The 23,959-nt window shown below is 42.8% G+C and overlaps 2 protein-coding genes across 2 annotated transcripts; one reads left to right on the plus strand and one right to left on the minus strand.

Moving 5' to 3' along the window:
* Positions 1-2,775: 2,775 nt before the first annotated feature.
* Positions 2,776-13,352, minus strand: ANKS4B (ankyrin repeat and sterile alpha motif domain containing 4B). Its single transcript, XM_083800388.1, has 2 exons — positions 7,661-13,352; positions 2,776-4,458 (listed from the first exon to the last, which is right to left on the minus strand). Exons 1-2 carry the CDS (start codon positions 7,822-7,824, stop codon positions 3,408-3,410), a joined length of 1,215 nt encoding a protein of 404 aa, XP_083656514.1. The 5' UTR covers positions 7,825-13,352; the 3' UTR covers positions 2,776-3,407.
* Positions 13,353-13,478: 126 nt separating this feature from the next.
* On the plus strand, positions 13,479-19,517 carry ZP2 (zona pellucida glycoprotein 2). Its single transcript, XM_083800358.1, has 18 exons — positions 13,479-13,646; positions 13,727-13,803; positions 13,957-14,040; positions 14,132-14,226; positions 15,039-15,197; positions 15,530-15,574; positions 15,812-15,976; positions 16,416-16,512; positions 16,585-16,766; positions 17,128-17,257; positions 17,435-17,616; positions 17,695-17,786; positions 17,894-18,018; positions 18,316-18,505; positions 18,768-18,903; positions 18,983-19,079; positions 19,164-19,250; positions 19,335-19,517. The coding sequence occupies exons 1-18, from the start codon at positions 13,600-13,602 to the stop codon at positions 19,475-19,477; spliced, it is 2,133 nt and encodes a 710-aa protein (XP_083656484.1). The 5' UTR covers positions 13,479-13,599; the 3' UTR covers positions 19,478-19,517.
* The last annotated feature ends 4,442 nt before the right edge of the window (positions 19,518-23,959 follow it).

Below are 23,959 nucleotides of genomic sequence, written 5' to 3' on the forward strand. Positions count from 1 at the left end.
TTTTGTTATCCATTGTTTGTTCTGGGTAGTGTTTTGAAGATCAGGAAGAAAGTAAGCTGTTGCAGTGACTGCTGTTACAGTAAATGTGATCACAATGTAAAGGGAAAAAGACAGACCGCTCTGCTCCATTGTGATACTCAGTTTTGCAGTCATTGTCCTGCATTGTACATTCCCTCCTCCTGATCTCTGTCCAGTGCAGAGTAATAAATCCTTAAAGAAAGAAAATCTTGTAGTTGGCAGAGCTGTGTTTGTGTGAGATCCCATGGTTTTACAATTGGCTTTGGATCGGACCATAAGATCGCACATGATACACGTCTCTCGTTGAATGTGCTGTATGAATGTTACTAAGGAGTGAGATCTAGGATTCACTAATTTAAATGCTTCCAAATTATAGAAGAAACAAAGAGGGTGGTGAAAAACTCGAGGGAAACAGCAAAGGGTGGGGGGAGGGGGAATGAAATGTGAGCATTCTTACTGTTTTTCCCCCTCTATTGTTCAACATGGCTGTTCTATGCCAGAGGCCGATTTCCAGGACCACCCTGCAAGAAAAGGGCTGGGAATATTTTACTGGAGTTTAAAATGGCAGCTGTATGGGGGCTTCCTCAGTTGCCTAAAAATCCATGGGGCATTCTCTGGGACTTAATATTCAGCCTCTACATGCGGCTCTAGGACAAAGGTCTTCTGTAGATCTTGTGCTCTATCTGCTAGCTCTGTAGAGTTACTGCAGATGCCTAAGGACACACTGAAACACACTGCATGCTTGTGACAACTGCATCAACCAAATTATGTGCAGGTAGTTTCAGCCATTCTCTCTGACTGTCAGAGGTCTTAGCAGTTAAGCAGGTTTACAGATGAATATGCAGAGAGAAATTTTCAGTGCAATTCAGAGATTCTCCCAATCTGGTACTCTTAAAGTATAATTTCTCCAAGTGCCTTTATGGGTACTCCATTTGGCTCTGGTCAGCCACAGGCACCTGCATGCTTAACAGAATCTTGGAAAATATTTCCCTGGATAAAAGGATCCAATCCAGTTGTTTAAAGTCTGGCTTTAAAGGTGCGTTATGCTCACCACCTTGTACTAGCGACAAGTCTTCAGAGCAGCAGTGCAGCTGTAGTCTCAACCTGTTCTCAGGGGAGGTAGAATTCAGCCAGGGGAGCTGCAGGGCAATGAGGCTGGGCTTGCTGCTTCCGTGGCTGCTGGGAGAAACAGGAGGGATCTCCCCCCTGCTCTGCTGAGGCTGGGAGCAGGGCGGGGAGAGGCCTGGCTTCCCCGGCAGTGACACAGACGTCCTAGCACTGGGGCTGTGGCTCTTACGCTGTTCTCAGCCACCTGCACCTGCAAGGAGTGGCTCGTTCCACCTTTGCCAAGAAGTAATTCTGCCTTGTACTCTGGCCAGCAGTGCAGGGGCTGCCTTAGAACTGCACAGAACAGTTCAAAGACCGTTTTCTTGTTTCCACTCAATTCCCTGACAGAATAGCAGTGGTGGCTCCACAGAGGCGGAGCTGCTCTGTGGTAAGGGTAGCCACTGACCAGGCCCTCCATGAGTGACACCGTTCACTGCTGGTGAGTTGTGGGAAGGTCACAAGCACTTGTTTAGGCAGCTAAATAGAGGGGCCGACTGGGGGTGAGAGTGCCAATCCTGAACGATGTCCAAGTTACATTGCAAAATAAATGGCTGTATAGCTTATCGGGTAGAGCAGGATGGGGAATGGGGTTGTAGGCCTAGTCAAGCAAACTGCCCTGCACTTTTACTTCAGTTGTGTGAGTGAGAATGATAGGGTTTGACCCTTCAAAATCCACTTGTCGTATACCCTTGAATACCAAAAGTTCATCGTTTGCTTCTTGTTTTGTTAAAAATTTGGGTGTTCCATAGCCAAACCCAAAACACCCCAGCAGGTTAATAACACAGAGGCTGAGGGATGCTGTCTGCTTTAATTGCTGTGCTGAACACAGCAGTCATCTGAGGTTGCATAGCATAAGATTTTGATGTGACTGCTTAATAGGAGAAAATATCAATGTGCTGAAGTACAGGAATCCAAGGAGAAAAGAATGCAGAATAAAGTCCAGCCAAGAAAAGGAATCATCATGAACAAATCAAAGAAATGAGATGTAGAAAGAAGGAACCATGAGAAATAGATAAATGATAAATAAATGTCCATAAATGGAGTATACTCTGAAGGAAGAAATCATAGATATATATAATAAAAAGATATAAAAAGAGATTTAAAGGTAAAAGTCCTGTTAATAATTGTGCTTCTAAAACCTCAGATGTTAGCCAGAGCATGGTTACTACAAAGCCTCATTAGATTCACAAGACAACAGGAATGATTAATTCATATCAGATAGTGCTGGCTTCCCAAGGGAACAGGTCCAAGACAGATGAAGAGAAGCCTGATGTGGGTGCCTCCGGATGGACTGTAAAGAACAGGAGCTTCCACAGAAGCGGTTTATTGTTTTCTTTCTCTTTCTCTTTTTTTTTTTTAGGTTCAGTGTATGTGTACCCAGTCACATGCCATTTTGAGGCTGAGGCTGAAAATGACCAACAGAAAATGCTGGATGAAAGAGCCATAGTTTCTGGGACTTTGCATGACAAATGTACCCTATAGGAACCAAGCTGAGGACATAGAAAAGATCAAAAACTTTGAAAATAAATCCTTAGCTTCTTGTAGTTAGAAGGATTGCATCTTGATGCCACTTAGGACATGATGGATGCTGGCAAATGGGTCCAGTGTAGTGATACAAGAGAAAAGAACGTGCAACTCACACCAAACATCTCTCGGCAAGGTACTTCATATATTTTTAAATTAATATAAATGCAGTAGCAAGAAGCCTGACTGACAAGAACACAAAACTTGCTGTAAATTACTCATATTTATATTAATTCAGCAGTTAGAAGAGTCAATAAGTCACAGCTGAAATCAAGGTTCAGATTCTGCTTCTAGCATACCATCACTACCAGGAAGGGCAGTTTGTAGCAACCTAACAGAAGTGAATGAGTGAATGGAGAAAACACAAAGCTCTCAAGATTTGGGAATGCTTTTTTTTTTTTTTTGTGGCTTTGGAGAAGAAGGGAAGGGTATTATTAAAGAATGTGGCATGTCTGGCCTTCAATAATATTTTAAGTTATTCAGACAAAAAGAAATCCAATCTCCATAAGAAGGGAGAAAAAGCTTTGAATCTAAAGCTTTTAGTTTTTTTACCTTCACATTCATTCTTTTTGGCAGAATGTGCTTGAATTAACATCCTGTGTACCACAGCCATCTATGTCTTTGGCCTTGCTATACATCCTAAAGCAATTGGTAACCTCTTTGCCTTTCACTTTAGCAGATGTCTGAAAAGAACTGCATGCTATTTTGAATCAGGAAAAGATAATCAGTGTGCAGGTTACAGCAACAGGTACATTGATTTATAAGCAAGTATCTACAGTCTTTCCAGGGTCCTTGAGAGCCTGTTTTCTTTTATTCACAGCATTCAGGACCTTCTTTCTTGGCCCCAGCTCTATCTGAATGCTTTGTAGATCTTCATCAGAACATAGCATCAGGGTGTCTAAATCTATTTTTTCCCTCATGAAGACTGGAAGAAACTCATCCAGCATCTGTGATGCCAGAAATACCTCAAGGGGTGTGTTTTCTGCTTCCTCATCATCCCAAATGAGTTCCTCCTCCTGCCAAGGGATATTAGCACCATTTTCAACATCATCTTCCCTGTCATTCTCAGCATTTTCATTCTGAAAGAGCTCACTGGACATTTTAAAGCTTATGACTTCTTTCTCAGAAGACATGCTTCCAGGATTTACATCTGCAGCCAAATTCCTTCCAAATACAATCTTGCCGAGACCTGGCCTCTGGAAAATAGAGAGCCGACTGTCATTGTCATTCAGTAATTCATCCTCTTCTTTCTCATCAAATAAATGCATCACACTTCTCCTATCCTTGTCATCTGCTTGGCCATTGCTTTGTGTTTCCTGGCTTCTTGTGCTACCAGCTGTCTTTTTTGTCCTCAGTTTGAAGGTATCTTTCAGATTTTTGGAGAAAGGAGTTGTTGTATTTGAAGTGAAGAGGCTAGGCATCTTTACCCTTGAGTGTGTCCCTTTGGAAGAGGTTACTGTGCCAACATTTTCTTTCATATAATTCCTGTTCATTTCATGTTGGTGTTTCTCTTGTCGCTTCTCACATTCCTTAATTTGTTTCTCCACATTCCTCTGGGCCTGGGCTTTTTGTTTGGAGACCTTCTTTGGGTTCAGCATGTTCTGCTCCGTGGCAGCTTTGTCCAGGATTCTGACGCATTCATGGCGATCTCTGCTGGCAGCCACCTCAAGAGGTGTGCGGAGGTCATTGTCCAGAGCAAATATATTGGCACCAAAGTTGATCAGAAAAGAAACGCAGTGGATGTGACCATTGCAAGCAGCATGATGGAGAGGAGTGCTCCCCCAGATGTCACATTTGTCTGGATCACCTCTGAGAAGGAAAATAGCACAGAATGAGCTGGACGTACCCAAGCATAACACTGCAGTGGAACTGAACAAATACTAAATGTTTACCTCAGCGTTGCTGTGAGGAGTACAGCACAAACAAAATGAGTCAGTTTAGCTCCATTCTGGAGATCGGTGCTGCACCTACTTACCTCAAGCACTGAGTATGCAGGCAAAAGGCTGCAGCTCTGACTACTCTGCCACAGACTGCTGAAAGCAGGCTTTGACTTATACTCATTGGAACTGGTTGCAAAACTGTTTCAACTGCTCCTGGGCAGAATATTTTAGAGGCTTTTGGGTGACTCTTTCCTTTTGCTTGTCAAACACAAGGACAATATTAGGAGGATTCTTCAGTGATTGCATTGATGCATATGTATTGTGTCCATACAGTCACTTCTTTAGCAGGTAATAGGTAAATGATTAGGAGTAAAGCCCTGATTACACATTTCTCTCCATTGCTGCTGGATTAAGCTGAGACTGATGCTACTGTTTTTCTTCATCACTTTTGTTCTCCTTAAGCTTCTTTTACTCAAGGGGTTTGGAAAGCAGAAGCTCATTTGAAAACAAAATACCATGTCTTTTCAATAAAATTTAAAGCCAGAGAACTTTTTAACTCTTGCACTGACTTCACATTGAGCTGGTGCTTGCGGACTAGAATTGGCTTGAATCTATTAATTCTTATTTGGTGGGATCAACATCAGCCATGGTTCCGATCAAAACTTGGGTCATCTGTGACCAACAGGTCAGGCAACCACAGTATTCCAAAGCCTTTAATAACCTTGGAAAAATTTACAAAGTCTTGGATATCTGTTCCATGGCAATTGCACCATGGATGAAATTGTACATACTATCACAAAATCTCCTTCAGGTGTTGGTCTCTGTCAATGAATATCTCTGGAAGAAAAAACACTAACATATTTGCTGAGGGCCAGTTCTGAGAACATCAGAATTCAACCTAAAATGCTACAGGCAAGTGGGAGACTAGAGGCCATGTAGAATTGAAGCACGCAGCTGCTTGTGTTGAGAAACAAGAGCAAGCCTGAGCAGGCCAGGCTCCGAGAGTGCAGGCATTTCTACAGGGAGGTGGCAGCTGAGCATCAAAGTTTTCCCACTTAGACATGTGGAAACCATGTGTACAAATTTCTGCTTTTGTGGCTGTACCCTGGGGAACTGCTGCAAAGTGTGCCAGATTCCTTCATTCCCACATTAGCAACTGTCTGCATTATCCTGGCCTTGGAAGGGCTGGGCCATCCATCCTCCCCAGGGCCCCTTCAGAGCTGTTTGAGGTCTGTTTTCCCTCTGGAGCCTGCCAGCCTTTGAGTCTCAAACAATTCACAAAACAGAGTGTCAATTCCCAGCTCAGGGGGACTTTGGACAAAGTTTTACATCTACTTTGGCATCTCTTACTCCTCTTCCACTGCTTTCTCAAGCACGAAGAAGGAAGCTCACACAAAAGAGAGCAGATCTGTTACTTGGTCTTGCCTCCATTCATGTGCCTTCAAAGCAGGCAGAGAAAACACCTCTTAATGTCTGGGAGACAAACTCTTACAAGATGAAAGGGATTATTTTTAATAGTGCTACATTTTCCAAGGGCTGAGTGTGTTGCAGGCTTCAGAGTCCTAAAATCTGCAACCACTAGAGAAAAAACATCCTGTATCTCAGTGCCTTTGTCAGAAAGCCTTCTTTGCTTCAAGGAAAGGATGGCTTCATTAAAAAAATTAAAATACTTTCTCAGAAGACACTGCCTGACTGCAGAACAGGTTGAACACCTTCCAAAGTTCAGCTTCTGCCAAGAGAACTACTGAGACTACAGCCATATCTCTGACAGCCTCAGCCTACTGATTGTATCAAGAAATCTTGGATTAAAATAGAAGTGGATGTATATGTTTGATAATTTTGAGAGCAATGCTATCCCAAAGTTGCCCTCTACCAAAAAAAAAAAAAAAAAGTGAGTTAAAAATACATTAAGTAACAAATAAATAGAAATTTCTTATCTTTGTGTCACCTGCTGTGACTTCTATGAGCATATATAGTAGAAGACATTTTTAACTCACATATTGAAAAGATTACTTAGTTATTTGTTCATTAGGTAGTCATTCTGTCTTCTAGATGTTCAGAGACCTTTACTGACTCTAGGTATTTCCTTGGACCTGCCTTAATTATACAAGTTGAAAAACTGCCAGTCTATTTTTGCTTTTCCTCGGGGACACAGCCATAGCTGTAGAGTCCAAAGGTCTTTTTTATTGTACTATTATAGCCACGCCTGAGCTCAATGAACCTTAAAGCACGTCTATGACAAACCCCTTTTTATTTTATATTTTCATTTCTATTTTTTTTTAAGAAAGTAACACTAAATATACCCAAATAGTTATTAAACTTTCCCTCCAATCTTCTTTAAACTGTTATGATTGAAAATGCAGGTTGATCTTCATCTCATTCCAGAAAGAATATTTTATGTACTGCATTTTCTTCTATTAAATCTTGCTAGAGAATCACGCCTTAAAAGGTAGACTTCAAGCAGAGAAAATACTGAGATGATATGTAGAGGTAATGGCCTTTTCAATAATACCTTTTTACTTAGTACATTTAAATGACAAAAAGAGAACTATTACTATTAGGAAAAAAAAAAACAAAACAAAACAAAACACAAAAACAGTAGAAAATCTTTTTTTTTTTTTCTTTTTCAGTTTGCAAGGACCCTACCCAAGTTCTGAAACAGTACTACAATTTTTAGTGTGATGGTAGTTGCTAATACTATAAAAAACAGAGAAATAACAATTTTAGATGTTACTGTCTCAAAACTATCAGTCGTGACTTGCCTCTGGAAAGCATTAAATCTTCTGGTGTCTAATACCTGCACTTTAGGAAGCAAATGAGATAGATTTTTTGCTAAAAATATTTCAGACAAGGCATTTACCTTTAAAGCCAGTTCCAAAGATATATAACCACAAAAGGCTGTTGGCCCACTTCTCCATTAGAGAGAGCTTCACCAACCCCATGTACAGACCCGTTTACAGGTTCTGGGCCTAAACCCGTGTGAATGAGGAGAAACAGTTCTTGGCAATGCATTGAAAGAAATGACCAGGATTTTCAGCCTTTTGGGTCTGGTGTCACGGCAGCATTAGAAATATACACTAATTATAGTTTTGAGCCACAAGTTCATGAGAAATGGAGGCTGATTCACTCACCCTCTCCGGCATATGACCTCTAGAGCTTCTAGATACCCGTGGTATGCTGCCAGAAGGGTGGGCGTCATCCCATCTTCATCTGAAGTATTAAGATCTTTTCTAGTGGCTTCTTTCAAAAGGTCCAGATTGCCATCAGCTGCTGCTTTGTGATACCTGCTCGACATTTTCAGTAACTTCTGGTTTCCTGAAGCAGCTCTGTCCAGACGGTACAGCTACCCTTCCATTACAGGGATAGTCCATTAATGATTACAAGTTGAGACGTCACCTTGAGGATGAATATGAGGAGGCAAAGTTCATCCTAGCAAACAACTGGAGTGCTGCAATAAGGCAGCGGTGTGGTGAATGCTTTCATTTCCTGAGGGGTGGCTCTGCTGCTTACCTCCCATTGCATATTTGTCTATTTAAACACAGAGGGGATTCATTCATCTTTTCCGTGTCTCAGCTGCTTTTCCAAACTTATTTATTCTGGGAAAACTGTCTTTGAAAGAAGCTTTAGCATTGATGTCAACGTGACCAGATTTCACCCTAAGTAAAAACAAATCCTTGAGTTTTGATAAGCTAAAATATTGTGTAACCTTCACCGGGGAAGCTGTTTGTAACCTGTCATTTATTTGGGTTACTGCATTTAAAAACAAGCCTCTCCCCCGCAAAGACAGCCACATCCATGAAGCGATTTGGTGCACGCAGACGGATGTGTGGGTGGAAGCAGGCCTGTCAGGGCCGGGAGGTGTTCGGCTAAGGCTGGCCAGCTGGTCCACAAGGCACAGTAGAGAAAACCACAGTCTCCAATCTTAACACACTTGGCAAATGTAAGCTCATCTAACTGGTACTGTAATCTCTATGTTTGGATGCAGGTGAAAAAATCGGAATGATTTCCTCAAGATGGCAGACGGAATTTAAGAAATAGAAACGTGATGGTCCTGAGCCCACTGCCCCACATGCACTGCAGTCCTCACCGTGGAACAGATCGGTCCAGTCCCATTTTCACACTTCCTGTCGTAGAAATTATTTACATTGATTTCAGCGGAGTTAAGGGCTACGCCTATGAGTGAAAGCTTGTAGAGTTAGACCACAATTCTAATGTTTAAGTTCAAAAGAATTGCTAAGAGAAAACCACATAAAAAGTCAGCTTTAACACAGTAGCTGAGAAGATATCAGTAGGTAAATAAAATGCCCCGGGCTGTGTGTTATTCTGGTCACGCTGACAACAGCTGCCAGCTCAGTGTTACTTTTTTGTCAAGCTGTTTTCCATGACTAACTGAATTAACCTGTATCTCAGAGAGAGTACTCTTGGCAATTAGCAGTGAGGTTCTGTTGCTTATTATGCCCCTGTTACAGAAGCGGTAGCGATTGCAAACCAGATCATTGTCTGAAATTGGTGCAATTACTGGATGGAGAGCCACCTCATTTACTTCCCATAATGCCACCCATGTAACGCACAGCAGACCTCTCCAAATGGGCTTTGTCTCATAATTATTTTCTCAGACAGGGACTGAAGAGCTCTTCAGGAACAAGCTTGTACCAACATTTTCCTCCACGTAGACAAGAAGAGCCTGTCAGGTCCTGTAACAGGTTTGAATCTCTGAATAAACAAGTCCAGGTAGGGGTAAGCTGAAGCTCTGGTTTTCCTTCATGCGGTCCACAGGCAGGGCTGCCCCAGTGCTGCCCGGCCCCCCGGGGTGGTGAGGAAGGGCTGTGCCTCACCCAAGCCCACCTCTCTCCTGCTGCAGGGGACAGTTACCCTCAGCTCTTGTCAGGTTCCTGGCACTGCTGTTTATACCTTTCTAAGAAAAACTGCAGTGATTTATTCTATTTTCTATTTAACCAGGCTCAGCACTGAGTTAAATTTACAGCTACTAGAAAAAAAATGAAAAAAAAAAGGTGCAGAACAAAGACAGGTAATACACACAGTTTTTACATATATTTTAGATTAGCTGTTTCTCAATGCCATCACATTTTATTTCCTTTACTTAATAAAGGGTATTATAATTTCTTTTACTCTCATGAGTGTAGAATGATCACCCTGGCATGTATTACCTATACCACCAGTGCCTGGTAGCAGAGAGGAGACAGCATTTTTTTCTTGTACGTTGACATCTTGCATTGTCGGTTACATCTATCAAAGTGAGTCAGTGGTAAAAGAGTCCTTTTTGTTTTCTTTTAATTATTGATTTCTACTATAGAATTATATTCTTTAGCTTTTCTGTTAACTAATTCATCACACAAAATATTGATCTCAGAGAGATTTTTGTCATTTAACATCTCAAAATATTTACTTCAGAAGAGAGTTGCTTTATATGATACTAAGTGGAAAATTATTGTTTTAAGTTTTAATTAGAGGTAAAGCAAAACCCACTTCAATTGGAGAGAGGCTGTAGGACTTTCTCATTATTTATGTCACAAAAGCAGGCATCACAAAAAAAAAAAAAGACCAAACAAAATCTCCATCTATTTCTAAACTCTTGGTATTTGTTTATTCTTGTCCCATCTAAAAACCTCAACTTAAAATGCAATAAATGATTCAATGTCAAATGAATTAAATTTCTCAGCCTGAATGGAGATGTGTCTTTTGAGAGCAACGCTCAAAATTGAGAACTTTTTAAAGTCTCTAAGTAGTTAGAATGAAGCCTTTCTTTTTGGGTCTGAAAAGAACTTCAAAACCATTCCACTTCCAATTGAAATGTCCTACCAGGCTCAGGAGAAACTCTGTTGTAATGGTACGTGTTGTAAACTAATGAATTATTTAACTAGCAGTTTTCTTTTGTTATTGGAATTTGCTACATATATGATTATTGTTCTATTTCTTTCAAGGACTATCTCAAAGAAAATATTGCCAGTTAAACAAACTATTTATCTAGTAATACTACAGCATCACTAGTTACGTTGTTCTAGATAATTCAGAGCCCTGTATTACTTGCCTGGGAGAAAAACAGCGAAGTTGTGCCATCTGTTTTGCATGAGGTATTATCTAGCACAACATTGCCTCATTGCAACTTTCATGGGCAATAAATGCAGGATGGTAAAGGCCATACAACGGGAGGCAAGTAAGTCTCTACTTGTCTAATGAGATTGCTGGAACTAATGGGCTTGGAGAAGAATGAGGTTGTTCACACAGGGTGACTGTGGCTACACAAATCAGAGATGATAGCAACATCTAAACAACCATAAAAAGGTATTTTTCACTCCTCACACAAGCAAAGCTCCCACTGCTGTGTCCAAGAACACCGTTGCTGTACGCGCTGTTTCCACAGAGAGGTTGTGTGTCCCCCCCCACCAGCGCTGGCTGAGACCCCATCCTGCAGTCATCTTTGCTCAGGTTGTGGGCTCCAGCCCTCGCCGTCTGCCTGCATGCAGCATTTCAGCAGCAAGGTCCCAGTTGATCGGGAAAGATGCATGAACTGGAAATTTTGCAAACCCAGCAAACCAAAGCCCTGTCTCTCTTCACCCTCACACCTCGACACCCGCCCACGCTGGGCATGTAAAAGCAGACTGGGGGACTTCTGTAGGGCTAGAAGCAGTGATGATGTTGTGTGACAGTGAATTGCTGTCTGAAATGCTGTCCTGCTGCTGCTATGTGACCCAAAGGCAGGCAAAACCCATGGGAATGTGCATCCGGGCTGAGATGATCTGTGTTCTCCAGTGTTGTTATGCAATGCCCCAGTGCTCAGCACTGATCTTGAGCAATGCCTTTTTTTTTTTTTTTTGCCGAAGTCAGAAACTCAAATAAGTAAACAAAGAAGAGGAACTGAAGAGGAGAACTTGCAGGTTTTTTCAGCAGAAAAGTAAGAGAGTCAAGGAGATAGTTTTGTGTTCCAGGACATGAATTAGATATTTAACCACATAACTCAGGCCATAGTTATTTTCACAGGTTCAGCAACTCAGAACAGGTGGAACTGAACTTTTTGAAAGGAGAAATGGCCGTGCTTTCTCTGCGGCTTGTGTTGCACACCCTGGAATTCAGACATGTTAAGTGAAGCAACAACCAATTATCCTAGCACATGCTGATGGATCACATCCTGCAATCTTACAAACTAGAATATTGATGTCAGGAGATGCTAACGTGCACTGCAGGGCAAATCCAGGTGACTATGGCAATCGCATTGCTCTAACTGTTAAATGCTGTTTGGTCCACCACTATCTTTCAGCTAACACAAGCCAGAATCTGTTACAAGCCATTTGGGAGCAGGCAAAACCCTCAGTTAATTCTAGCAGGCAAGGCCAGCCTGTCCTTCTGCTAATATACCTTGCGTTGTGTTGCATTTCTCCCCAGCTAGCAGCAACACTCAGACATGACCTGAGATGGAGCTTCTGCCGTGTAGCCACCAGCCCAGCATCAGCCAGCCTCCAGGAACATGACCTGCATCTCCCACCAACTGGATGAAGCTGTGAATCAGGCACGGGGAAACTGAACGGGTTTAACTTTGCATCAGATTTGACTCTGCCTGAAAGTACCTCGCTTGGGTAGTTTTACAGAGGGCGTGTACTTGAAACCCTTTTTTCCCCTACCGTGTTAAGTCCAAGCTAAATAAAAATAGATAAATAATGCAACAACCTAGCACACAGCTTCAGAATCTGTTTCATTAATTTTCGCTATAATCATGGCTTTTGAGAGCAGTGATTCCGATTGTAAAATAAATAAATAAAGGCACATGGTATACATTTTGTGAGTCCAGGGGTCTCTGGGAAGTTAATTTATTGCCAAAGCTTTGCTTCGTACTAATCCTATTGATGGCAAAAGCAGAAGTCCAAATTGTTTTTCTGCTACTAACATCAGCTGCTATTTACTCCAGTGTAGTTGCAGATCCTAGCTTTGAACAGTAACAGTCCAGAGCCTCCAGAGATCTTCCAGTCTAAAAATTGATACGTGACTTCTCACTTCCTTAACCTGCCACTCATGTTTTCCTCCTAATTAGATCTACTATCAGCATTGCAGATTTGTCCATGCAGGGGAACAAAATATTTTCAATTACATACAAATCTACCAGTGGAATTCTTTTAAATTATCAGAAAATTGAAGTGGCACAGTGTTGTGGTTTAACCCGGCTGGCAGCTAAACACCACACAGCCGTTCGCTCACCCTCCCCCCTCCCTCTCTGGGATGGGGGAGAGAAACGGGAAAGTGAAGCCGGTGAGTTGAGATAAAGACAGTTTATTAAGACAGGATTATAATAATAAAAATAATAATGATAGTGATAATGATAATAGTATTAATAATAATAATGTGTATGAAACAAGTGATGCACAATGCAATTGCTCACCACCCGCTGACCGATGCCCAGCCTATCCCCGAGCAGCCGGCCCCCCACCCCGGCCAGCCACCCCTATATATTGTTTAGCATGACGCCAGATGGTATGGAATACCCCTTTGGCCAGTTTGGGTCAGCTGTCCTGGGTCTGTCCCCTCCCAGCTCCTGCTGCACCCCCAGCCTGCTCGCTGGCAGGACAGAGCGAGAAGCCGAAAAGTCCTTGGCCTGGTGTAAACACTGCTCTGCAACAATTAAAACATCAGCATGTTATCAGCGCTCTTCTCATCCTAATCCAAAACATAGCACCCTACCAGCTACTAGGAGGGAAATTAACTCTGTCCTAACTGGAACCAGGACACACAGAAATCTCCTTTTAAAAAAAAATAGTTGACAAAAGATGTACATTTTTCTATGCAATATCTGGCAAGAGAATAAAGGGAGTAAATTTGGGGCAAGAAGAAAATGCCTTAAAACGGTATACAACAAACAGTGCCAAAGCTTTAGCATCACTTTAAGGTCTCCTATGAGCCCTCCTCCTCACCTCCTCACCACAAGCAGGCTACACCACAACAAGACACAGGTGCAAACTCTCTGTCCTTTAGGCAGCAGAAAGGCTGCACCTGTGTGGAGCCTGCACCAGGTCCTATATAACTCTGCCTGGGCAGCCCAGAGTAAGCTTGTGGTGGCAAAGAGATGTGGTTGTGTGTGGGGCAGCAGTGCTTTAGTGCACCAAGGATGTGGTGAGTGGGGTTTGGGTGTGGGATTGAGGAGCTGAGCTCTTTCCTCGCTGCTCTCTGACTTGCTTCTGTTGTGCTTGCAGGTTGCTGCTCCTCCTGTTTGTATTTTTGCTGCCCTTGGCCCCTTGTGCTGGTGGCCTGGGGGATCAGGATCTCTTAGGTAATAAGACCTCCCTGGACTGGTAGGGGTTTGGATGGGGTCTCTGTTTGCTTGGAGCTGCTTCTCCCTCTCCTGGTGTGAGAGAGGGCTCTGGGCTGGGGGTGCACCTCCAGGAGGGTGAGGGCAGAGCTGATTGTGGCCTTTGCTTTGCAGAGAGTGTGACCTGTCATACAGACAGGATGGAGGTTGAGTTTTCCAGAGAGCTTGGCAACTCTTCCTGGCAAGTGTATGCAGTAGGTAGGTATTGCTGCTGGCTTGGTCCTTTCCTCTGTAGCTTGGAAGTAGGTGGGTGCCTGCCTGCAGGACTGATCATTTGCCTTCTTCATAGATGTGAGTGGTGAGGAAATGGTGTCCTGTGACCACACTATGGATTATGAGAAGCTGTTGCTCAGTGTCCCACTTCTGAACTGCACTAGCCTGGAGGTAAAGGGAGTCTCTGTTCTACGAGTGTGCTGTTGATGTTTTCTGGTTGGTTTTTTCTTGGTCAGGATTGGATTTAAGAGGGTTTCTAGTACTAATTTGGTTTTCAGTCCTAATTTCATTCAGGAGTGGAAATGCCTGGGTTGGTCCAGGGGACTACTGACTTAAGCTGCAAAAATACTGTTGCCTGACTACTTATTCTTCTAGCTGTCCATTAAATGCTTTTGGATGCCACCATAAAAGCTGTGCTCTCCTGTAATAGAGTTGAGAGCTAGCTAAAATGATACCATGTAGGGAAGTAGATGAGGTCCAAGAATTGCATAGTACTTTATTTTTACATATGTATACTGATAGATCAAATAATGCAGATTATCCTCTCTTATGGTAGAGCAGTAACTGGGAGGCCACCCCAAACTGGCCTCAAAGGCAGAAGCTTTACAGCTATCAGTTGCTTCTAGGTATTAGAAATGCCCTCAGACTTCTGTGGGGTTTTGTGGTTGTTATCAATGTGTGGTACTTATTAATGTGCTTTTCAACAGCTGCTACTACAGCCCACTGGTCAGGCAGTCCTTGCAGCTTTCTAGCTTCTTGATTCCTGTATCTTTTAGAACTTTTTACTCTGCAGCCTAGTCTTGCGTACCCATGATTTTCTAGAGAATCCTTTTTCTGTCATAGAACTTCTAAAATAATGGTTAATCTTGTCCTTGCTCTGGTACAAATGCCTGAAATAACTCTAAGTTGGAGCAAGTCATAAAGACTTGTTTTTGTGCTGTGAGTCCTGCTTCTTTCTAATTAAAGTCTCCTGTTGCCTATAGCATGGTCAGCACCAGCTGAGACTGAGGCTGATGGTGAATGACACAATGGGAGAGGAGAAGAACATAACCTACAGCACTCACTGCAGTGTTGTCCATGCAGATGAAATCATTGCTCCTTTCTTTGCTGGTGCAACAAACTGTACAAAAGACTTCATGGCAGTAAGTAGAGGAATGGGAGTGCTATAGGTCTTTGTGAGGCAGGATGGCTGTCTGTCAGAACTGTGTGGCTGGGATCTGCAGAAAGCTCCAGCCAGCTTCAGGGAGGTCTGTTGGCTGTGTCCACCTTGGCATGACCCACAGCTCTTTGAAGAGCTAGTCAGCAAATTGACAGTAACAATGCACATGGTCTGGCTCCGGCCCTATTGAAGGGGGAACTGGGATGCTAAGGCCAGCTTCTGCTTTGGAACCTTGTAGCAGAGATTTCTCTTGAATGGTAAACTCATAACTATTGTCTGCTTGTGTTGTCTAACTCTTGTGCTTTTCTTTCTCAGGTTACCTTCCCAAGACTCATTCCAAGCTTCGATGATGAGCATACAGTAGGTGACCTTCTTACAAAAGGGAGGATGTGGGTGTGTCTTGGTTTTGAATCTAAACTGAGCCTAATGCTTTCAGGCTGGAATACTTGCATCTTGTTGGGAAGTCTAATTTGGTGCTATCAGTACTGTTAGCTTGAGTGTAGCATCTGCAAGGTGGCAGCCCTGCAGGATGAGGAACTAATGTTTTGCTGTTGTGTGGTTCTTTTCCTTCCTAAGGAAAGATTTCCTGCTTTGTAGGTTCCAGCAACTCCAATGACCTGGACTCTGACAATTGATGATGGAACCAGGGTACACCAGCTGAGCCTTGGGCAAGCCATGCAGCAAGGCTACAACTTTCTAGCTGATGGACACAACCTGATTTTTCAGGTGGCTTTTACTGCTACTGGAGTAGTCTCATACAAGGTAGGTGCACGAAGAGTTAGGACTGGGAACTACTTCTGCTCCTTCTGAGTCCGGACACCTTCCTCCTGTTGAAAGCACCTGTAGATGTCAGAGCTTATGTCATCAGATGTTGTATTTAGCTGGTGTGTGTGTATGAGTCTGTTAGACTTGACATAGTTGCCACTGAATTGTCCAGCCCTATAAAATGGGGGAATACAGTGTGTGCCTCAGATCAGCACAGCTGATAGGTGTCTACATAGTTGGGATTCCAGCTGCAGCCTGTCCCATGAGCATCTGACTAGCAGTGTCATGAGCAGATGCTTTCTGGAAGGGTGGGAAGAAACTGTTCAAGATATGTAAAGCAGCAGCCTTGGATCAGATATGATATACCAACCTGCAGGATTCATCCTATGATGGCTTGAGCTGAGTGCACTGTAATAGAGCTGTATATCTTTTGCAGCATGATGGCAAGGTGCTCTACACTGTGGCACTCAAGCTCACATACGGCCCTCCTGAACGTAGGTTGACTGTGGAGTCAAGAATGCTTTGTGCACCAGGTAATGCATGGAAGGTGGTCCTCCTCTGCCCTGAGGAGTAGGTGTTATATCTTAATGAGGCTGTCATTGCAGGTCCAGCAGTCTGTAATGGAACACACATGACTGTTGTCATCCCAGCCTTCCCAGGCACCCTTAAGGCTGTGGGTGTAGAGGATAAGACCATCCCAATGGACCAGCTCCAGGAAAATGGGATTGCTCTGGACACCAATAGAGGGGTCAAGCTGCATGTTAGCAGGGAAGTCCTGAAGTTCAGGGTGAGTTCAGATTCTGGGGTCCTGGGGGTTGGTGTGGTAACTCATGTAACTCATTTGTGTTGACTGGGAACATGGTCAAAGCTTTCTGTGCTAAGCATTGGTCAAGTCAGCTGTGTGCCCTGTGGCTGGCTGAGGGCAATTGTGGTTAAGGCAAATGTAAAACTGACCATGGCAGACAGCGATCACTCAAAGGTAACCCAGGTTTCATGAAGTATGCTCTCAAAAAGAGCTGGAGGTAGACTTTGACTAGCTGAGTGAAGAGCAATGTGGCCACAGGGCAAGTAAAAATAACTTTAATATGCATGTGTGTTAAAATGGACACCTGTATTTATACTACAGGAGAGTAATTGTTGTCTTCCAGCTACATGGGGAGAGCTGCCCAGGAGTTCAGTCCTACATGTCTGCCTTGAAACTGGCTTTTCAGTTCCATGGGGAGACAGTGGCAATGGTGATGCATCCAGAGTGTCCCTGTGACCAGCATATACCATTAGGTGAGTGACTCTGCAGTGGACTCAGCCCAGTCTGCTGCTCAGCTGGTAATACTTCCTCCAGGCTTGTTCTTGAGCTAGGCCTCCACAGGAAGGTACATCTCTAGCTAAAATACACTTGCTCTTGTCAGAGTGAGCCACCCCTGTCTGGGCATAATAACTCCTGTAAATCTGTTCCAGCTGCTGTATGCACCCAGGATGGGTACATGGATTTTGAAGTCCTTGCTGACAGTACTGTACCACCACTGGACTTGGATACTCTTAGGCTGAGAGACCCAGCATGCAAGCCAGCCTTTAAGTCCTCGTTGAATGACAGGGTTTGGTTTCATGTCCCACTGAGTGGGTGTGGAACCAGGTATTGGGTAAGTATGTTCCCAGGGCTAATGGGGAAGACTTCGTGCAGTGGGAATACCCTCACTAATGCTGTTGTTACTTCTCAGCTTGATGGAGAGAAGATCATTTATGAGAATGAGGTGAGGGCACTATGGGCAGACCTTCCATTGCGCAGGATCTCAAGGGACAGTGAATTCAGGTGTGTCTGGGTGCCTCTTTAGGTGGTAACTAGTTCTGGGTCTAGGTATCTTCTGTGTGAATGTGATAGTATGAATGTGATACTTACTTGCTCCCTCATTCTTACAGATTAACAGTTCTGTGCTCCTTCAGCAACGGTGATGCATCCCTTTCTGTAAGGGTAGACAACTTTCCTCCCCTGTCTTCTTCAATGAACCAAGGTCCCCTCTCCTTAGTTCTTCTAAGCTACCCAGGTAATGCTGACTCTAGTTTCAGATAGCTGGGGAAAAACTGAACCTTCTGGTGAGAGGGAGGGTATATGAGGGAGGGTATATAGGTGAACTGATGCTTGGACTTCCAGTGACTTTATATGCTTTCTTCTCCCATGCTACTTGAGGTAGGAAATCTATAGTCTTAAATCTATAGCTTAGTATCTGACTCTTGGACAAAGTGCAGCTGGCAGACTGGCTGGTCTTGAAGAGCTGTAGGCCAGTCTCTTCAGGACTCTGCACATTAACTTACCTACTAAGGTTCTGGCTTGTGCCTTGCAGAGGACTCCTACAGGCAGCCTTACCGTGATGATCAATACCCAATAGTAAGGTACCTACGGCAGCCCATCTTCCTGGAAGTGCAGGTCCTGAACCGCAATGACCCCAACCTTCATCTTGTATTGGATGACTGTTGGGCAACAGCATCACTAGATCCAAGCTCACTTCCCCAGTGGAATATTGTTGTTGATGGGTGAGTACTAGTGCCCTGTTGGCAGTGGGTGGCAAGATTCCCCTGACTCTTCCCTTACCACCACCTCTCTATAGAAACAGAGCCTCAGGTATAAGGGCTTTGCTAGAGGTGCACTTTCAGGCATCTTGGTGGCACCATCCTGGATATTTTGGAATTTGCAGGAGAATGGCAACATCTCTACATAGAAAGCTAGCCTGCTTCTGAAAAACAGATCTGGCCTATACTGTACTATTCTGACTTGCTTCTTCTTAACCATTGGCAGGTGTGAGTATGACTTGGACAGCTACAAGACTGTGTTTCATCCTGTGGGGCATGGTGTCAGCTACCCTAACTATCGTCAAAGGCTGGAAGTGAAGACTTTTGCCTTCATATCTAGTGACAAATCTCTCCCTGGCCTAGTAAGTGACACTACTTCTGCTTAAAACAATAAGTAGGACCAGTTATTTCTCTAAGTGATGGATCTGTGTTTTTTTTCAGGTGTACTTCCATTGCAGCGTCCTGATCTGTAACCGTTTCCAACCAGACTCCCCTCTGTGTGTGACAAAGTGTCCTAGACAATCTAGAAGCAAGAGAGGTAGTGTCTAAGCAGATGTTAGGCTGCACTGATTCAAGATAAACCTGCTGTACTATGAGGCTCATCTCTGCTATGTTATTGTAGAGAGTGGGATGCCAGGTGTGAACTCTGCTGTGGTGAGCTTGCGGGGTCCTGTTCTCCTTGTGCCGGAGGGATGGTCTGCAACCCAAGGTACTAAGCAAATGTTATGGTAACATATTGCTTAGTCTGAGGATGCAGCTTTTTACTGTACTTAACTTTCTTTTCCCTTTGTAGGGAATACTCTCAGCAAGGAAGTATGGGCTGGTGTTACAATGACTGCTGTTGCCACTCTCTGTCTGCTGGCCACAGTGCTGCTATTTTTGGCTGTTCTTAAATGCCTACAGAGAAGAGCATCAATGCTAAATGTAACATGTTAGTGCAATTTTCCAAATAAACTTGGAGTGATGTGATCCTTAACCCTTTCAGGAAAGGCTTTTATCTCTGGATTTTTTTGTATATTTCCTTGACAAGATAGATGTCTTGCTGAGCAGTGGTACTACTACACTATTTGGTCAGAAATCAAGCTGAAACCAGAACCAAAGCTTCTAAGATCCTTCATGTTGAGTAGGCAGTAACCTGTGACTGGCCATATGAAGCTTACTGTCTTTAAAGGTGACATTGAGAATCAAGTGGCTGTAAGAGACAAGTGAGCTCTATTTTTCTGAGGAGCTAAGGATTGTGTATCGGTAGCTTTTAAGATCATTATGGTTGATCTTTAACTACCCTTGAATTGTGGGCTTCAGAGATCACAAGATCTTTGAAGATAAGTGGGCCTCAGTAGTGGTATGCTGAACCCCTGGCTGCTCAGCTGTAGTTTGCAGCTGACCTTTTTTACCCCTGGATTAAAAGCTTTGTGGTGCCTTCCTAGGGGTGAGCTGTGGAACAGTTAATAAATGGGAACAGGGTTTTGGGGCCATCTACTTTAAAATAGGAAAGGTTGTGGGTGTGCTTACTTGCAGAGGGGTTACTGATGGAGGTTTTGGGACTAGTTTTTGTCTACAGGTGGATGAAACTACAGGGCTGCTTCTAGGAATAAGGTGCAGTGGAGCAAACAACCTTAGGTTACACTTGACACAGTGCTCTGATCCCCAGAAGTGCTGCTGCTGAGCACCTCTGCCCACAGTTGCTGTTTCCTGTTTGTCTTGCATCAGACTGCTGTCATTGCTATTGATTATTGATGAGCAGAGTACATTTTAGGCTCCAAGTTCAATGTTTCAAACTCATGTTTCTTGAGTCCTTACTAGTGTGTCTTACACTGACAGTTTATCCTGTGTCACAGAGTAGTAGTCATCCAGGGATAATCAAGTGCTTTGAAAAAAATGCCTTAAAAATAAGGCGCTATCTAACAATCATGAATAGGTTTGTTACTCAATAATGAACTTTTCCAGTTCCCTGTCACTTCGTAAGTGCTTCATACTAATTACATATTTTCAAGGTGTGCGTTTGGTAGGTCCATTTCAGGCTTGCTTTCTTGTGGCTCTCCTTCTGTCAGGGTAGAGTTCAGTGCAGCACATACATTGTCTACTATGTATTCTCTCTCTATCTTCTGTATACTTATGAAACTGCATACTGCTTTCCTCTTAATCTCTACTTATTAAGAAACTTAGTTTTACCTGTTACCTGTAAATCTAACTTCCTATTTGGTCTGGAATCTTCTATTGCTGTGTTACTTTATCACTGAATTTTACAGCCTATTTCCTTGAAGTGCTTATCAAATGCTCTTTTTTAAAAGAAATCCACATAAAGAAATCTACAGCTGATACTCTAGTGGCTGGCAGTTTCCTGACAGTTCCCTGACCATTTGTTGAGGATAGGGGGGAGTATGTAGTGTTAAGGCTGTTGAGAATTAAGGTGGAGGTGTTCCCTTGAAAAGGGTGGGTTGGGGGGAGAAGAATGGAAAAAGCAGCTGTTTTTTCACTGTAATGTACACACTGAAGTGTAAACAGCTGTGCAGAGAAATGGGAAAGAAAGCATTTGTACCTTTTTCCTTGGCTGGAAGGTACTCATAAAAACTATGTGGTAGTGAATCATGTTTGCTTTCTGATGTTTTTGTTACATGCAGATCCTCCTATCCTCCTACTCAGTACAGAACTGGAAAAATCAGATTTCAGTTTGGGTGCCAGGAGAGACTGAAGATCTCCCAAGTCTTCCTTGGGGGTTCCCTGCACTATTAGTATTCCCTTCTATCAAAAAAGCCTTGAATGATATAGGCTACTCACTTCTATTTCTAAAATATTCCTTTAGAAAGAAACTAATTTCCCTTCACATTTTAATCTAGATAAGGTAAACATTAAACACTACTGCATTGTAGAGAGCCAAGTAGGTTAACAGGGTATTTAACCTGTGAGCAGAGAATGGCAAATACCAATGCTACCTCAGAATTAATGATGCATCCTTTGAAGACTGGTTGTGCCATACTAATTAGATGGAATTTGATGTGGGTCTTATGTTATCTATTACAACAGTTGATACCCATTCTTACAGAATATAATCTGGATAAGCAAGAGACAGTTTTATGATGCTAAATGTTAACTTGCCATACTATTTTCCTCCTGCTGCTGTCATAAATAGTATGAGTATGTGGTTGGTTCCTTAATTTGCATAGTACATTCACTTGCTTTTGATTTATGCTGAAATGTTACTATATTTGTGAAATACTATTTCCTGCTTCTGCTGTCTCATGTGAAGGACATGAACTGTCATGAATTACCTTTCCACACTAAACCAATCAGTGGTAGTCCTGGAGTGCTTGGATTAATAAGGTTCACTTTAAAAGTACTGTATCTTCAGTATGAACATGTAAATTGTTCATATGTTTTGTTGCAGAGCAAAAGCACCGATGCCTAACACTACTAGTCACTAAAGAATTACTGCACTTTCAAGTAACGTAGGGAGGCTGTGTTTCTTAGTTTTGCTGTCCCATAAATGGACCCTAAAAGTGCTTGTACTAACTATTCTGGTATGAAAGGTGGTAGCACTTAGAGCTTCAGCAGGACATCAGATACAGTAAATCAGTGCTTTTGGTAAAAGGTCAGCTTATGTTTTTAAAAGTCACTGTATGGTAGTTTGCTGCTTTTAGTATAGGAAATGACAGCGCTGCCTGTAAATGTAACAGTCCATTTTCAGTCAGTTGAGGTGGTTCCAGGCATGCAATTAAGCTTTATTTTATATTCTGTACATATGACTTTACACAGTTAAGGAAATGGTGCATGAAAATACAATTGCGCAGAACAAAATGGAGAAGAATTAAAATGCTCTGCACTGTGGGTGTGGTAACTTGAGTTTGACTGTCTTACGCCTTGGAGTAAAGGGGGAGAATCATCACCAGAAGTCTAGCTCTGTATTCTGTGGGCATGTGGGACATCAGATGAAGTCGGCAGACAACTCTACTAATGCGAACTGTCAAGTCTTCAGTGCAGAAGTAGCATAGGAGTGGGGGACTCACCTGCTGCAGTCTCTTCACAATAAGCATTATTAATGAGTTATTTTGAATACATACAGGGATTTTTAGGGTATACTTTCCAAATATGTGAATTAATTCTGTGAGGGGAGCAGGAAGTTCTGAGAGAAAATAGAAAGGTTAATCACTGTCAATGGAAGCATAATGAAACTGTTTCAAATCAGAACCATTTATTTACAAGGTGTATTCACAATCTCTTACCAAGTTGATAAGGGTTAGGTTTGAAATGATTGAATGGGTTGTTTCATAGCAAGCAACCTTACTAAGGTTAAGTCCCATTGCTTTGGATTTTAGGTGTAACATGGAGTATTTATATCAATGATGGAATTCATACTCTTGTTCTTGTACTGAAACTGATAGTCTTACTGCTACATGAAAGTGCAAAGCAGAATCTTTTCTAGCTAGGTCACCATATTTACAGTAATGTTACATCCAGTGATAAGTAGATACTTCCTAGGATGATGGACCTCCAAGTACCATTCTCTCCTTTGCAGAGTTGTTCGGGGGGCAGCAGAAACAGCACAGCAGCCCTGCCTCTGGTTTTTAGCTAGCTGTTTTCTAATGCATCTTACATGAATTGTGAAGCAATAGCAACACTCAAGTAGTGTTGTTCCTGGCTGTCTACATTTCTTTTGTAGAAGCTAGTGAAAGTGGTACTTAGAGAAGAGGGGTTTATGTTGTTAACATAGCACTTATCTGTATGTGCTCTTGGCTTTTCTGAGCCAAACAAGGCTAATGTTCTTAATGTTTCTCCCTCCTCTCCTCTCATTCTGAAATGTGGGAAAAGATTAGTGCTTGTTTGGGTAGAGAAGCTTTTTCTCTCTGCTAGAATGGAGATCCAAACTCCATCTAGAACAACTAGGATTTACATAATGTTATGTAAGCTGTCACATGAGTATTTACCACTTGTCTTTTACAGAACAATATCCCCATAAATTGTTGCTTAAGTAGCTCATGTAATCACCTGGAAGGTCTCAGGAGCAAGGACCCTTGAAACACCTCACTTACCTATACCTTTACCTACAGCTAAAAGCTTGCTTTTGCTGTTTGACTTCTTCTATCCTTTGCACTATTTTTAATAGCTGGGGTGGTTATATAAGGAGGTGGAATACAGTGACAGCCCCACAGGTCAACTGAAGGTGGTTCTAGCCTGGTTCCTGTTTCTGGCTAATATCTGCTTGGGGGAAGGCTGTCAGACATGGCATATGAGAGGAGATCTGTCCCTAGTCTCCAAGAGGATTAACTTCATTATTCTCCCAGGGTGGTTCAATTCTGCTGTACTTGTGGACATCAAGAGGGAGTTTTGAAGTCTTAATGAAGCTAACCTATACAGAAGGGTATAGTGCAAATAATGGTGCAGCAAGAGGACAAAAATCAAAACTATTGCATGTGGAGACAG

The sequence above is a fragment of the Anser anser genome (genome assembly GCF_964211835.1).
Source record: "Anser anser genome assembly, chromosome: 15".
Taxonomy (NCBI): Eukaryota; Metazoa; Chordata; class Aves; order Anseriformes; family Anatidae; genus Anser; species Anser anser.